The sequence below is a fragment of the Apodemus sylvaticus genome, chromosome 1 (assembly GCF_947179515.1).
Source record: "Apodemus sylvaticus chromosome 1, mApoSyl1.1, whole genome shotgun sequence".
Taxonomy (NCBI): Eukaryota; Metazoa; Chordata; class Mammalia; order Rodentia; family Muridae; genus Apodemus; species Apodemus sylvaticus.
Genome location: NC_067472.1, coordinates 22,772,915 through 22,788,008, shown reverse-complemented (window position 1 = coordinate 22,788,008; position 15,094 = coordinate 22,772,915). Strand labels below are relative to the sequence as shown.

The 15,094-nt window shown below is 39.6% G+C and overlaps 1 protein-coding gene across 1 annotated transcript in view; it reads left to right on the top strand.

Annotated features, from left to right (window-relative positions):
* The window catches only part of LOC127677228 (cytochrome P450 2C55), a 31,464-nt gene that overhangs the window by 3,580 nt on the left and 12,790 nt on the right, over window positions 1-15,094 (top strand). The window contains exons 3-4 of the mRNA XM_052172370.1: window positions 19-168; window positions 3,614-3,774. Of these exons, the coding sequence (XP_052028330.1) occupies window positions 19-168; window positions 3,614-3,774 (311 nt within the window). The remainder of the gene's footprint in view (window positions 1-18; window positions 169-3,613; window positions 3,775-15,094) is intronic.

The window sequence follows — 15,094 nt, the reverse complement described above, 5'->3', positions numbered from 1 at the left end:
TGTTTCCTGTTCTGGTAGGGATCATTTTCAGCAATGGAACAAAATGGAAGGAGCTTCGGCGCTTCTCACTTATGACCTTGAGGAATTTTGGGATGGGGAAGAGGAGCATTGAGGATCGCATTCAAGAGGAAGCGTCCTGTCTTGTGGAAGAGCTAAGAAAAACAAACGGTGGGTGTCTGTTTGACTGGCTCTTACTGTGCATACTTTCAACACTGCAGTGGTAGCCAGCTACTTCTGGGCAGTGGTTGTCAGCTCTCACACTAGTACCCAAGGTCAGAGCTTTGCTTGTCTGTCCTCACGTCCTTACATGCTGACTGTGCACACAGTGTGGACGTAATACTCATAATCACCTTCTGACCCAGTTGCTTTCAAAACAGAACATCACAGAAGACAGAAAGTGTTAAGACTCATTAAAATTCATACAGGGTAGTATTTTCCTGTAGTGTCATTGTCACTTTATTATTTAGACTATTTCCTTGGATAGTGTTTGTCAAGTGTACATGATATGATTGAACTCATCATATTTTCATGGAAGATGAGAAAGTCACATGTTTTTTCATCCACATATTCTATGTACCGGCCCGTGGGGGTTTTTGACAGGGGACCCTAGAAGAGAAGGGCAGAGAAACAGAGACAGGAGACGCGAAGAAGAAGGCCAAGACAACTTGTTCAAGGCTCCCAAAACTGTATTTTCTCAGGCAACTTATACAGTCAGGGAAGAAGTAAGGCAAGTGGGATTTTCCACATAGCCCGGGCATTCTGCCAAGGTGAATCTCTGGCAGCTGTAAGATGTTTTCTGCTTCTGGGAGGGCACAGTGACCATTGACCACCCGATCTCTCTAAGGTCTGTAGCTGAGGAGAAGTCAAAACCCAAGCCTATCTTTAAAATGAACTCTAAACATAAAGTAAGGCCAGTTTGGCTCCCGGCATTTTGTATCTGTTTGGTCAGTTTTAGTGACACAGTGACACATATTTGCTTCAAGACCCATACCTACAACTTCTGCCAGTAATGATGCTTATCATATTTTTATTTCTTTTGCTTAGGCTTTTGTTACTTTTATCGGTTGTGCTTACCCTGTAAACAAAGGGCTGTTTAAAAGCTTTCAGGTGTTTACCTGGTGTTAATAACTATTTGCTATGGTTTTTCATATCTCTTGAGTAACTATGTACTATGACGAATTCTGCTAATATTGAACATATATGACATTTATTTAACTGTATTTCAACTACTATTAACTCTGTCCTGTCTTCTGCTAATTTTAAATTAGCCTTCAGTCTATCCTTTGTAATTTGCTTATCAGCCATGTTTTCTCTATTTTACTCTGATTCATAGATGTCTTCCAGATCTTGGGAGGGACCTCTACACCCAGGTTTAGGTATTTCCGTCTGATTTTTAAACCAGTCCATTCTCCGAAATGTTTTCTTTACTGAATTCACAAATTGCAGTCCTGCGTTTACTTTGCTCCAGGTCACATGACAGCAAGGCGTGGGATCCTTAAGAGCATCCAGATCCCATGGCGGTTACTCCCATGAAGTTCACTCAGTGTTTCTACCCTGCCTCATACCTTCCTCCTGTGCAAGACCTAATGTGGTTTCCTGACCTCTCTTCACTCCTGTCTGCATGCTAACCCTGATGCTCTCCCTGAGGGACCTTATGTGGAATTGTGTGTTTCCTCTTGGGCCAGTCTTACCCATGATTCTCATCTGATTTCCTGGCTTCTGCAATCTACATAAAAAGGAAGCTCTGGGCGCATCTTAAAATATTGAATTTTTGACTTGGAACATTTATTATAATTATTGTCAAAGTGAATTTGATTTTTCAGCTTGGGTTCAGAGTTACCCTGAGTTTAATTATCTTTCCTAAATGTAAGGATAGATTAGAAATCTAATGAAATTTTTGATATTTACTTATTTTCAGTTTTACTTTATGTGAATGGGTGTCTTGCTTGCATGCAAGTCTGTGTCCTGTAAGCCCCCAGTTGCCAGGATATATGTATGTGTGTGTATGTATGTGTATATATATATATATATATATATATATATATATATATATAATTTAAAATTGTCAGGATACAATGACATTTGCAAGCTATACAGGAAACATACTTTTCACTCATTACATACATTTGTTTTTGTTATATTTATGATATAAGTTTGAGGACTTATGGGTGATTTAATTAAAAACTGTTTTTGAGACAGCATCTTACTCTGTAGCTCAGAATTTGTGCCTGAGCTTGCTGTGCTTCTATCCTAAAGGACAGGGAATTCAGATTGTTATACCACATTGTCTGAGTCACCACTATTTTATTTTAATATGCCAATGCAAAATTAATATTTCTTCTGCTTTTATTTCTTATGATCAAATTGACTTAAATAATTGTGAAATTAAAAAAAAGTATAGACCCTGTTGATGGCTGTATAAGACAATAAGCCAGGATTTCAGTAGAGGTAGACTTCATCTAAATAAGTTAAAGTTAAAGCAATATACCTGTTGATTAGGGATACAAAATTCTATTTATTTTCTTTTCCAATGCTAAAGTGAAGGAATTAAAGGACTCCACTTATTAACATAGATTCTGTATTTGTTCCATTTGGATTTTCATTTGAAATGACTTTAATTTCATCTTTATTTTAGGCAAACCAATCTCTACGAATTGGTGCTTGTGTTTTGTTAGCATTTTTTTTTGATATGGATATTTCTGTTCTTTCAAATTTGTCCTGTGAATGCATATATTTCCTGTAAACCTTTTGTTTTTGGTCATCTTCTCTGCTGGCTGTGTGGACATGACTTCTTCAGCATAAAATGTATCCAGGTTGCTACCTTCTTCCTTAATTATGCAGAAATTGCAAAGAGAGATGAGGTTCCACATGGAAAACTTGAATCTTAATGTGTTCTTAAAAGTGGTAATGTGAGCATCTGCATCTGTATTGCTCAGAGGTTGGTAGAGCCTCTCAGGGAACAGCCATACCCAGTTCCTGCCAGCATAGACTTCTTGGCAACAGAAAAAAAAAGATACTGTATAGCTTGGCAGTGGTGGCACACACCTTTAGTTCCTACACTTGGGAGGCAGAGGGAGGTGAATCTCTGTGAGTTCGAGGCCAGCCATGTCTACAAAGAGAGTTCCAGGACAGCCCAGGCTACACAGAGAAACCTTGTCTTGAAAAAACAACAACAACAAAAAATGATGATGTATTTTCTTAGAATTTAACTCAGAATATGTGCCCAAAGAGTGATGTTTACAAAGGAAGCAGTTATTAAAGATTTAGCCAATGATTACTAAGCAAGCTAGTACTAAAGAAACAGTGACATTCTAATTGGAAGTATGTGGAAGTTCTTGCCAATATAATAATTAATGCACTGATACTTCCTTAGGGATTCTAAAGTATTTATATTTATTTATTTATTTATTTATTTATTTATTTATTTATAGTTTAAAGATTTATATATTATTTATAATATTTATATTTATTTATTTATTTATTTATTTATTTATTTATTTATTTATAGTTTAGAGATAAAGATGTTTACATGGATGTTTTAATGGCATTTTAAACTGTAAATACATTTACATGTATGTTTTAATGGTATTCTAAACTATTTTCAATCATTCAGGCTCACTCTGTGATCCCACATTCATCCTGAGCTGTGCTCCCTCCAACGTGATCTGTTCAGTTATTTTCCACAATCGTTTTGATTATAAAGATGAGAATTTTCTTAACTTGATGGAAAAGTTCAATGAAAACTTTAAAATCATGAACTCCCCATGGATGCAGGTGAGTCAAAGGTATTTTCTTCACAAGAAATAATGTGTGATTATTTCTCTATCAAATTAAAAAGTTTTTAATATACATATTTTTATTTACTAATCTTTTTTTAATATTTCAAATATCCCCCTCATGGCCTCCCCTCTATGGCCCCCCACCCCCTCTCCTTTGCCTCTAAGAGGGTACTTCCCCACCCACCTCACTCTTTTTTTTTTTTAATTTTTTTTATTCGATATAATTTATTTACATTTCAAATGATTTCCCTTTTCTAGCCCCCCCACTCCCCGAAAGTCCCGTAAGCCCCACCTCACTCTTTTAGCATCCCCCCCCTTCTCTGGGGCATCAAGACTCCACAGGACCAAGTGTCTTCCCTCCCACTGATGCCTGATGAGGCAGTCCTCTGCTACATATGTAATGGGAGCCATGGACCAGCCCATGTATACTCTTTGGTTGGTGGTTTAGTCCTCCGGAGCTCTGAGGGGTCAGGTTAATTGATACTGTTGTTCTTCCTAAGGAGTTGCAATCCCCCTCAGCCCTTTAGTTAGTTTGGCTAGGGGTTTATCTATCTTATTTATTCTCCCAAAGAATCAGCTTTTGGTTTTGTTTATCATTCTCTTTGTTTCTGTTTATTTTGGCTCTGAGTTTGACTCTTTCCTATCCTCTCCTCTTGGGTGTGTTTATTCTTTTTGTTCTAGGGCTTTCAGGAGTGCAGTTAAATTGCTAGTGTAGGATCTCTCTAATTTCATCAGAAGGGCACTTAGTAGTTCGAATTTTCCTCTTTATGCTGTTTTTATTGTATATTCTGTGTCATTTTCATTGAATTCCAGCAAGTATTTAATTTCTTTCTTTATTTCTTCCCTGACCAACCACCACCCAAAGAATATACATGGGCTGGTCCATGGCTCCCATTACATAGGTATCATTGAGTAGATTGTTGTTCATCTTCCATGTGTATGTGGGCTTTCTGTTGTTTTTGTTGTTATTGAAGACAAGCCTTAGTTCAGGTTGGTCTGATAGAATACATGGGGTTAATTCCATGTATCTGTTGAGACCTGTTTTTTGACCAATTATATGGTCGATTTTTGAGAAGGTACCATGAGGTGATGAGAAGAAGGTATATTCTTTTGTTTTCGGATGAAATGTTCTGTAGTTATCTGTTAAATCCATTTGGTTCATAACTTCTTTTAGTTTCAATGTGTCTGTTTAGCTTCTGTTTCCATGGTCTGTCTATTAGTGAGAGTGGGCTGTTGAAATCTTCTACTATTATAGTGTGAGGTTCAATGTGTCCTTTGAGCTTCAGTAAAGTTTCTTTTACAAATGTGCATTCCCTTGCATTTGGAGCATAGATGTTCAGAACTGACAGTTCATCTTGGTGCATTTTTCCTTTGATGAGTGTGTATGATGAGTGTGCTTCCTCATCTTTTTTGATGGCTTTTGGTTGAAAGTCTATTTTATTGGATATTATAATGGCTACTCCAACTTCTTTCTTGGGACCATTTGCTTAGAAAATTTTTTCTACCCTTTTACTTAGAGGGCATGTCTGTCTTTGTCACTGAAGTGTGAAGCAAAGTGCTGGGTCCTGTTTACTTTTCCAGTCTGTTAGTCTATATATTTTTTTATTGGGAAATTGAGATGATTGATGTTGAGAGATATTAGGACCAATGATTGTTGCTTCATGTTATTTTTGTTGTTAGAGGTGGAATTATGTTTGTGTGTTTCTCTTCTTTTAGGTTTGTTGTGAAAAGATTACTTTTTTGCTTTTTCTTGGGTGTAGTTTCCCTTTGTTTTGGACTTTTCCTTCTATTATCCTCTGCAGGGCTGGATTAGTGGAAAGATATTGTTTAAATTTTGTTTTGTCTTGGAATACCTTGGTTTCTCTATCTATGGTAATTCAGAGTTTTGCTTGGTATATGAACTTGGGCTGGCATTTTTGTTCTCTTAGGGTCTATATGACATCTGCTCAAGATCTTCTGGCTTTTAGAGTCTCTATTAAGAAGCCTGGTATAATTCTGATAGGTATGCCTTTATATGTTACTTGATCTTTACCCTTTACTACTTTCAATATTTTCTTTGTTCTGTGCATTTGGCGTTTTAATTATCATGTGACAAGTGGAATTTCTTTCTGGTCACATATGTTTGGTCTTCTGCAGGCTTCTTGCTTGGTTTTGGGTGTTTCTTTCTTTAGGTTAGGGAAATTTATAGGGAGTTAGAGGGAAGAAGAATGGAAATAGTAGTAATATAATGCTCTATGGAAGTGTCAAAAATGAGGCTTTCTCCTGCAGCAGATTGAACCAGGTACAGAGATCCACAGTCAGACATTAAGCAGAGAGATAGAGAACAGAGAACAGCTCTACATGAGATTTCTTCATCAAATCCCTCCCCTCAGAGCTCAGAGAACCCTGTGGAAGGGGAGGCAAAAGGATTGGGAAAGACAGAAGAGATGGAGGACACCAGGAGAACAAGGGCCTCTAAAACAACTAAGCAAGGCTCATAGGAACTCACAGAAACTGAACCAGCAATTACAGGGCCTATACAGATCTGCACCAGGTCCTCTGCATATGTACTATAGTTTTTGGTTAGGTACTTTATAGGACTCCTGAATGTTTAAACAACCGAGTCTCTAATTTTTGTGCCTTCTGTTGAGTCTCTTTTATTTTTCTTTTTGGCTTGGCTTGTCCAAACTCAACATAATGGTCCTTGTTTTATCTTATCGTATTTTATTTTCTTATGCTTTACTCTAATTTATTAGAAGCCTGTTCTTTTCTAATGAGAAACTAAAATGAAGAAGAAGATCTCGATGGGAGAGGAGGTGGGGATGAAATGGGGGACTAGAGGGAGGGGAAAGTGCATTCAAGTTATATTGTATGAGAAGAGAGTATATGCTTGATAAAAGAGGGAGTAAGAGTTGTAGAAACTTGAAAAGAAATTCTCAAAAAACTTAAAAAAATTAGAAACTCAAACTAAGAGACTTAACTAGTGGTACCATGATAAAATTTCTCCTAAAGAATCTATTTTATATGAATAAATAGGGAATTGTACATTTTTTCTTTTTTTATTATTCGATATATTTTTTATTTATATTTCAAAGGATTTCCCCTTTTCTAGACCCCCACTCCCCGAAAGTCCCATCAGCCCCCTTCCCTCCCCCTGTTTTCCCACCCAACCCTTCCCACTTCCCTGTTCTGGTTTTGCCCTATTCTGCTTCAATGAGTCTTTCCAGAACAAGGGGCCACTCCTCCATTTTTCTTGTACCTCATTTGATGTGTGGATTATGTTTTTGGTATTCCAGTTTCCTAGGTTAATATCCACTTATTAGTGAGTGCATACCATGATTCATCTTTTGAGTCTGGGTTACCTCACTTAGTATGATGTTCTCCAGCTCCATCCATTTGCCTAAGAATTTCATGAATTCATTGTTTCTAATGGCTGAATAGTACTCCATTGTGTATATATACTACATTTTTTGCATCCACTCTTCTGTTGAGGGATACCTGGGTCCTTTCCAGCTTCTGGCAATTATAAATAGGGCTGCTATGAACATAGTGGAACATGTATCCTTATTACATGCTGGGGAATCTTCTGGGTATATGCCCAGGAGTGGTATAGCAGGATCTTCTAGAAGTGAGGTGCCCAGTTTTTGGAGGAACTGCCAGACTGATTTCCAGAGTGGTTGTACCAATTTGCAACCCCACTAGCAGTGGAAGGGTGTTCCTCTTTCTCCACATCCTCGCCAACATCTGCTGTCTCCTGAATTTTAAATCTTAGCCATTCTGACTGGTGTAAGGTGAAATCTCAGGGTTGTTTTGATTTGCATTTCCCTAATGACTAATGAAGTTAAGCATTTTTTAAGATACTTCTCCGCCATCCAAATTTCTTCAGGTGAAAATTCTTTGTTTAACTTTGTACTCCATTTTTTAATAGGGTTATTTGGTTTTCTGGAGTCTAACTACTTGAGTTCTTTACTTATATTGGATATTAGCCCTCTATCTGATGTAGGGTTGGTGAAGATCTTTTCCCAATTTGTTGGTTCCCGATTTGCCCTTTTGATGGTGTCCTTTGCCTTACAGAAACTTTGTAATTTTATGAGGTCCCATTTGTCAATTCTTGATCTTAGAGCATAAGCTATTGATGTTCTGTTCAGGAACTTTCCCCCTTACCGATGTCCTCAAGGGTCTTCCCCAGTTTCTTTTCTATTAGCTTCAGAGTGTCTGGCTTTATGTGGAGGTCCTTGATCCATTTGGAGTTGAACTTAGTACAAGGAGACAAGGATGGATCAATTCCCATTCTTCTGCATGCTGACCTCCAGTTGAACCAGCACCATTTGTTGAAAAGCTATCTTTTTTCCACTGGATGTTTTCATCCCTTTTGTCAAGGATCAAGTGGCCATAGGTGTGTGGGTTCATTTCTGGATCTTCAATCCTGTTCCATTGATCTGTCTGCCTGTCACAGTACCAATACCATGCAGTTTTTAACACTATTGCTCTGTAGTATTGCTTGAGGTCAGGGATACTGATTCCCCCAGAATTTCTTTTATTGTTGAGAATAGTTTTAACTATCCTGGGATTTTTGTTATTCCAGATGAATTTGAGGATTGCTCTTTCTAACTCTGTGAAGAATTGAGTTGGGATTTTGATGGGTATTACATTGAATCTGTATATTGCTTTTGGCAAAATGGCCATTTTAACTATATTAATCCTGCCAATCCATGAGCATGGGAGGTTTTTCCATTTTTTGAGATCTTCTTCTATTTCCTTCTTCATAGTCTTGAAGTTCTTGTCAAACAGATCTTTCACATGTTTGGTAAGAGTCACCCCAAGGTACTTTATACTGTTTGTGGCTATTGTGAAGGGTGTCACTTCCCTAATTTCTTTCTTAGCCTGCTTATCCTTTGAGTATAGGAAGGCTACTGATTTGCTTGAGTTGATTTTATAACCTGCCATTTTGCTGAAGTTGTTTATCAGCTGTAAGAGTTCTCTAGTGGAGTTTTTGGGTCACTTAGGTAGACTATCATATCATCTGCAAATAATGATAGTTTGACTTCTTCCTTTCCAATTTGTATCCCTTTGACCTCCTTATGTTGTCTAATTGCCTGAGCTAGTAGCTCCAGTACAATATTGAAAAGATAAGGAGAAAGGGGGGCAGTCCTGTCTAGTCCCTGATTTAGGGCGATTGCTTCAAGTTTCTCTCCATTTAGTTTGATGCTGGCTACTGGTTTGCTGTATATTGCTTTTACTATGTTTAGGTATGGGCCTTGAATTCCTGTTCTTTCCAAGACTTTAAGCATGAAAGGATGCTGAATTTTGTCAAATGCTTTTTCAGCATCCAATGAAATGACCATGTGTTTTTTTTCTTTGAGTTTGTTTATGTAGTGGATTGCATTGACAGATTTCAGTATATTGAACCAACCCTGCATCCCTGGGATAAAGCCTACTTGATCATGGTGGATGATCGTTTTTGATGTGTTCTTGGATTCGTTTGACAAGAATTTTATTGAGTATTTTTGCATCGATGTTCATAAGGGAAATTGGTCTGAAGTTCTCTTTCTTTGTTGGATCTTTGTGTGGTTTTGGTATCAGCGTAATTGTGGCTTCGTAGAAGGAATTGGGTAGAGTTCCTTCTGTTTCTATTTTGTGGAATAGTTGAAGAGTATTGGTGTTAGGTCTTCTTTGAAGTTCTGATAGAATTCTGCACTGAAACCATCTGGTCCTGTGCTTTTTTTGGTTGGAAGACTTTCTATGACCCCTTCTATTTCTTTAGGGGTTATGGGACTGTTTAGATGATCTATTTGTTCCTGATTTAATTTTGGTATTTGGTATCTGTCAAGGAAATTGTCCATTTCCTCCATGTTCTCCAGTTGTGTTGAGTATAGGCTTTTGTAGTAGGATCTGATGATTTTTTTGGATTTCCTCAGTTTCTGTTGTTATATTCCCCTTTTCATTTCTAATTTTGTTAATTTGGATAATTTCTCTGTACCCTTTGGTCAGTCTGGCTAAGGGTTTATCTATTTTGTTGATTTTCTCAAAGAACCAGCTCCTGGATTCGTTGATTCTTTGTATGGTTCTCTTTGTTTCCACTTGATTGATTTCAGCCCCGAGTTTGATGACTTCCTGTCTTCTACTCCTCCTGGGGGAATTGGCTTCTTTTTGTTCCAGGGTTTCAGTTGTGTCATTAAGCTGCTAGTTAGTGTATGCACTCTCCATTTTCTTTTTGGAGGCACTCAGGGCTATGAATTTTCCTCTTAGCACTGCTTTATTGTGTCCCAAAGATTTGGGTATGTTGTGCCTTCATTTTCATTAAATTCTAAAAAGTCTCTGATTTCTTTCTTTCTTTCTTCTTTGACCAAGGTGTCATTGAGTAGAGTATTGTTCAGCCTCCATGTGTATGTGGGCTTTCTGTTGTTTTTGTTGCTATTGAAAACCACTCTTACTCCATAGTGATCTGATAGGAGGCAAGGGATTAGTTCGATCTTCTTGTATTTGTTGAGGTCTGTCTTGTGACCAATTATATGGTCGATTTTGGAGAAGGTACCATGAGGTGCTGAGAAAAGGGTATATTCTTTTGCTTTAGGGTGAAATGTTCTATAAATATCAGTCAAATCCAATCGGTCCAAAGCTTCAATTAGTTTTACTGTGTCCCTGTTTAGTTTCTGTTTTCCTGATCGGTCCATTGAGGAGAGTGGAGTGTTGAAGTACCCCACAATTATTGTGTTAGGTGAAATGTGTGCTTTGAGCTTTAGTAAAGTTTCTTTTACGAATGAGGGTGCCCTTGCATTTGGTGCATAGATGTTCAGAATTGAAAGTTCTTTTTGGTGGATTTTTCCTTTGACCAGCAAGAAGTGTCCCTCAGTGTCTCTTTTGAAGACTTTAGGTTGCAAGTCAATTTTGTCTCATATTAGAATGGCTACTCCGGCTCATTTCCCGAGACCATTGGCTTGTAAAATTGACTTCCAGCCTTTTACTCTAAGGTAGTTTTTGTCTTTGACATTTAGGTGTGTTTCCTGTATGCAGCAAAATGTAGGGTCCTGTTTCCTTATCCAGTCTGTTAGTCTATGTCTGTTTATTGGGGAATTGAGTCCATTGATGTTAAGAGATATTAAGGAATAGTGATTATTACTTCCTGACATTTTTGATGTTATTTTTATATTTGAGTGGTTATCTTCTTTTGGGTTTGATGAAGGAAGGTTACTATCTTGCTTTTTCCAGGGTGTAGTTTCCCTCCTTGTATTGGAGTTTTCCTCCTATTATTCTTTGCAGAGCTGGGTTTGTGGAGAGAAATTGTGTAAATTTGGTTTTGTCATGGAATGTCTTGGTTTCTCAATCTATTGTGATTGAGAGTTTTGCTGGGTATAGTAGTCTTGGCTGACATTTGTGTTCTCTTAGAGTCTGCATGAGATCTGCCCAAGATCTTCTAGCTTTCATGGTCTCTGGTGAGATGTCTGGTGTGATTCTGATAGGTCTTCCTTTATATGTTACTTGGCCTTTTTCTCTTACTGCCTTTAATATTCTTTCTTTGTTCAGTGCATTTGGGTTTTAATTATTATTATTATAAGGCAAGAGGTATTTCTGCTCAGGTCCAGTCTGTTTGGAGTTCTGTAGGCTTCTTGTATGTTCATAGGCATCTCTCTCTTTAAGTTGGGAAAGTTTTCTTCTATAATTTTGTTGAAGATATTTTCTGGCCCTTTCTGTTGTAAATCTTCACTCTCATCTATACTTACAATCCTTAGGTTTGGTCTTCTCATTGTATCCTGGATTTCCTGGATGTTCTGGGACACAGGCTTTTTGCATTTTGCATTTTCTTTGACTGTTGAGTCAATGGTTTCTATGGTATCATCGGCATCTGAGATTCTTTCTTCCATCTCTTGTATTCTGTTGTTTATATTTGCATCTATGGCCCCTGATTTCTTCTCAAGGTTTTCTATCTCCAAAGTTGTCTCCTTTTGTGATTTCTTAGTTGTTTCTACTTCTGTTTTTATATCCAGGATGGTTTTGCTCAGTTGCATCATTTGTTTGTTTGTGTTTTCCTGTAATTCTTTAAGAGATTTTTGTGTTTCCTCTTTCATGACTTCTGCCTGTTGACTCAAGTTCTCCTGCATTTCTTTAAGGTTTTTTTTTTGCATTTCTTCTTTATTGGCTTCTGTCTCTTGAGCCTTATTCTCCTGCATTTCTTTAAGTGATTTTTATGTTTCCATTATACGGTTTTCTAGCTTATTCATGTTCCCCTGTATTTCTTTAAGAGATTCACTTATGTCCTTTTTGTGTTCTTCTAGCAGCATCATGACCAGTGATTTTAAATCCAAATCTTGTTTCTCTGGTGTGTTGGCATAACCAGGACTTGCTGATGATGTTTGGTTCAGATGCTGCCATATTGCCTAGATTTCTGTTAGTAGTGTTCCTGCGTTTGCCCTTTGCCATCTTGTTCTCTGGCGTTAGTTGGTTTTGTCTCTGGCTGGTGTTTGATCCTCCTGAGGGGCTCTGGGGCTATTTCTGCAACACTGGATGGCTGGGTTTCCCCTGTAGCAGATTGCTGATGTGCTGTCCTCCTCTTGGGTGCCCTTGCAGCGCTAGTGAGCTTTGCCCCAGATTGTGTCTGTGGACCAGAGGGTGCCCGTTTGCTCCTTCAGGGAGTGTTGAAGGGTGTATGCTGCGGGGACCTTTTCCACATGCTGATCACTCTGCTGGGCAGCCGATCTCCCAACCGGGTTGGTGCACACAAGGCTAGACTAGCTGCTCAGGCCCTGAGTCTAGGCAAAAGCCTGGGAAGCCAAGGTCCAAGCAAAGTTCCCCTCGGGCTATGACTGTTAATTGGTCTGTCAGGTAGCCAGGATGGTGGGCAAGCACTGCGTGTGCGCGCGTACACGTGTGCGCTTCCTGAAAGTGTGGGGAGAGTCTGCTGGGTTAACAACCTCCTGGTCGGGTTGACACACAGATGGCCCACCGGGCAGCCCAGTTCTTGGGGTCAGTCCAGGGCCTGTTGGGGCCTAGATCCCCCCCCCCCCCCCCCACTATGTTAGCCTTGGGCTATGCCTGTTAGCTGGCTTTGCCTGCTAGTGCTCTCTGGCGTCCTGTAGGCAAAATGGCGGCGGGCACTCTGGCCTGGGCAAAAAAACTCCTGGCTGGGTTGGCACCCCGGTGCCCCCCCCCCCCAACAGCCCAGGGCCTGGGTGCAGGCCAACGCCCGTCGGGCTTAGACCGCGATGTTGGCCTTGGGTTATGTTTGCGAACCTCAGTCTGTCTGATCTCTCTGGAGTCTGAGAACTAAGATGGAGGCGAGTCTCTCGTGACTGGCGGGAGGCAAAGTTCTGAAGTGGCTTCTGTGTGGTGAAAGGCACCGTAAATCTGCCACTGCTTGCAGCTTGGCTGGCCAGCGATGGCCAGTGGTTGTGGGTGCAGGGCCTGCCTGGATCCTGTCACCTTAGTTCCACTGCTGATGGCCCTTCAGCTGGACCAGCCACTGCTGCCACCGCCACCGCCCGTCTCCGGGAATCGTACTTTTAAAAAATATATTATGAAACCCAACGCAACATTTTAGATAATTTTTATACATAAGAGTAGTTTAAAAAAATCTCTATACATCCACACATTTATCTTCTAGGCAGAGTTTGGGACATGCCAATGCAGCAGGGTGGGATTCTGTGACACCTTCAAAAGCCTAGTCAATCCCCCAACTGTGGTGCATCAAGTTTCTGTAGGATTAGGTGCATCCTTTACTGCTGAGGCCAGATAATGCAGTCCTCTGCTATATATGTGCTGGGAGCCTTGGACTTGCTCTTTAGTTGGTGTCTCAGTCTGTGGAAGCTCACAGAGATCCAGGTTAGTTGATTCTGTTGGTTGTCCTGTGGGTTACCATCCCTTCAAGGTTCTCCTCACTCTTCCATAGGGGTCCCCAACCTTGTCTGTGCTTGTCTGTGAGTATCTGCATCTGTCTCAATCAGCTGCTGGGTAGAGCCTCTTAGAGGACAATTATTCTAGGCCCCTGTCCTCATACTAATGGTGTCAGAGATTGATGCCTGTCCATGGGATGGGTCTCAAATTGGGCCAGTTCCTGGCTGACTATAGGAGGTGGTTTTTCCAGGTTCCATATCCCCACTGTTTGCCATTTCAACCAAGGTCATCTGCATTGCCGCTTGGGAACTTCCTAGGGAGAGTTTTCAAGTTGTAGGTTTCCAGGATTTATTGTGGGGTGACCGAGTGACCCAGTGAGAAAAGCTCAGCAGAATTCTGAAGCAGAGTCTTGCATAGTTGAGTATTTATTTCAGTGTGGACACCAGGGACTGGTTTGTTGCCCAAGTATCAGAGGTCCACTGAGAAGGGTTCAAATTTGAGTCTTTTTTTTTTTTTTAACCCATGGGGAAGTAAAATAAAATTGAGATTCTTTCATCCTTTTTCTCTTTATCTCTAAACTTACTTCAAAGTGTCATCATGGGAAAGATAATAGTCCACATGATTATGTGACCCCTAACTACCAACACCCTCTTTTTTTAAGCTTCAAGAATTTCAAGAATTCAGAAAGATATTATCTCACTATATCATTCTTCTTACTCCTCCTCTATGCTACTTTTTCTTTTAGAAATATTTTTGCTTAATCATATTTTATTTTATTCTACTTTTTTTTGTGAGGCATGGTTTCTCTGTGTCCTGGGACTAACTCTGTATGCTGTTCTCAACCTCACAGAGATGACTCAGTTTCTTCATCTGAAAGTGCTTGGATTAAGGCATGTATCACCACTGCATGGCATTTTATTTTATTTTAACATTATTTTATTCATTTGCTTTTGTGTGTTTGTGTGCATGCGTGTGTCATACATGTATATGTCTTATGTATGCATGCATGTAGAGTCCAGAGGACAAGCTTTTTTTAGGATCTACCTTGTTTTTGGGACCGTCTGTCTCTAGCCTGTATCTCTGTTTAATTTCTGTTTCTATGATCTGTTCATGGGTGAGAGTGGGGTGTTGAAGTCTCCCACTATTGTTGTTTGAGGATCAATGTATGTTTCGAGCTTTAGTAATGTTTCTTTGACAAATGTGAGTGCCTGACATACAGGGGAGAACTTGAGGATCTGTTTGTTTCTGCCTCACCAAGTCTGGAATTACAAGCATGGGCCCCTGTAGTTCCATTTTTCATGTCTTCCCTGGTGACATCTAAGCACTGCTGTATACCAAGCAGGGAAGGATAAAGTGGAGTGAGTTGAGTTTCTTGGTCCTTGTCTTCGGTTGGGGTGTCTGTATCACAGTGCACACGAGGCAGAAAGGATGAAGCAAAGTCTGGAAAGGGTGGGTCAGCAAGATACTGGTCTAGCAGTAGGGGAGGAGAAGATAGTCTCTGAATATTT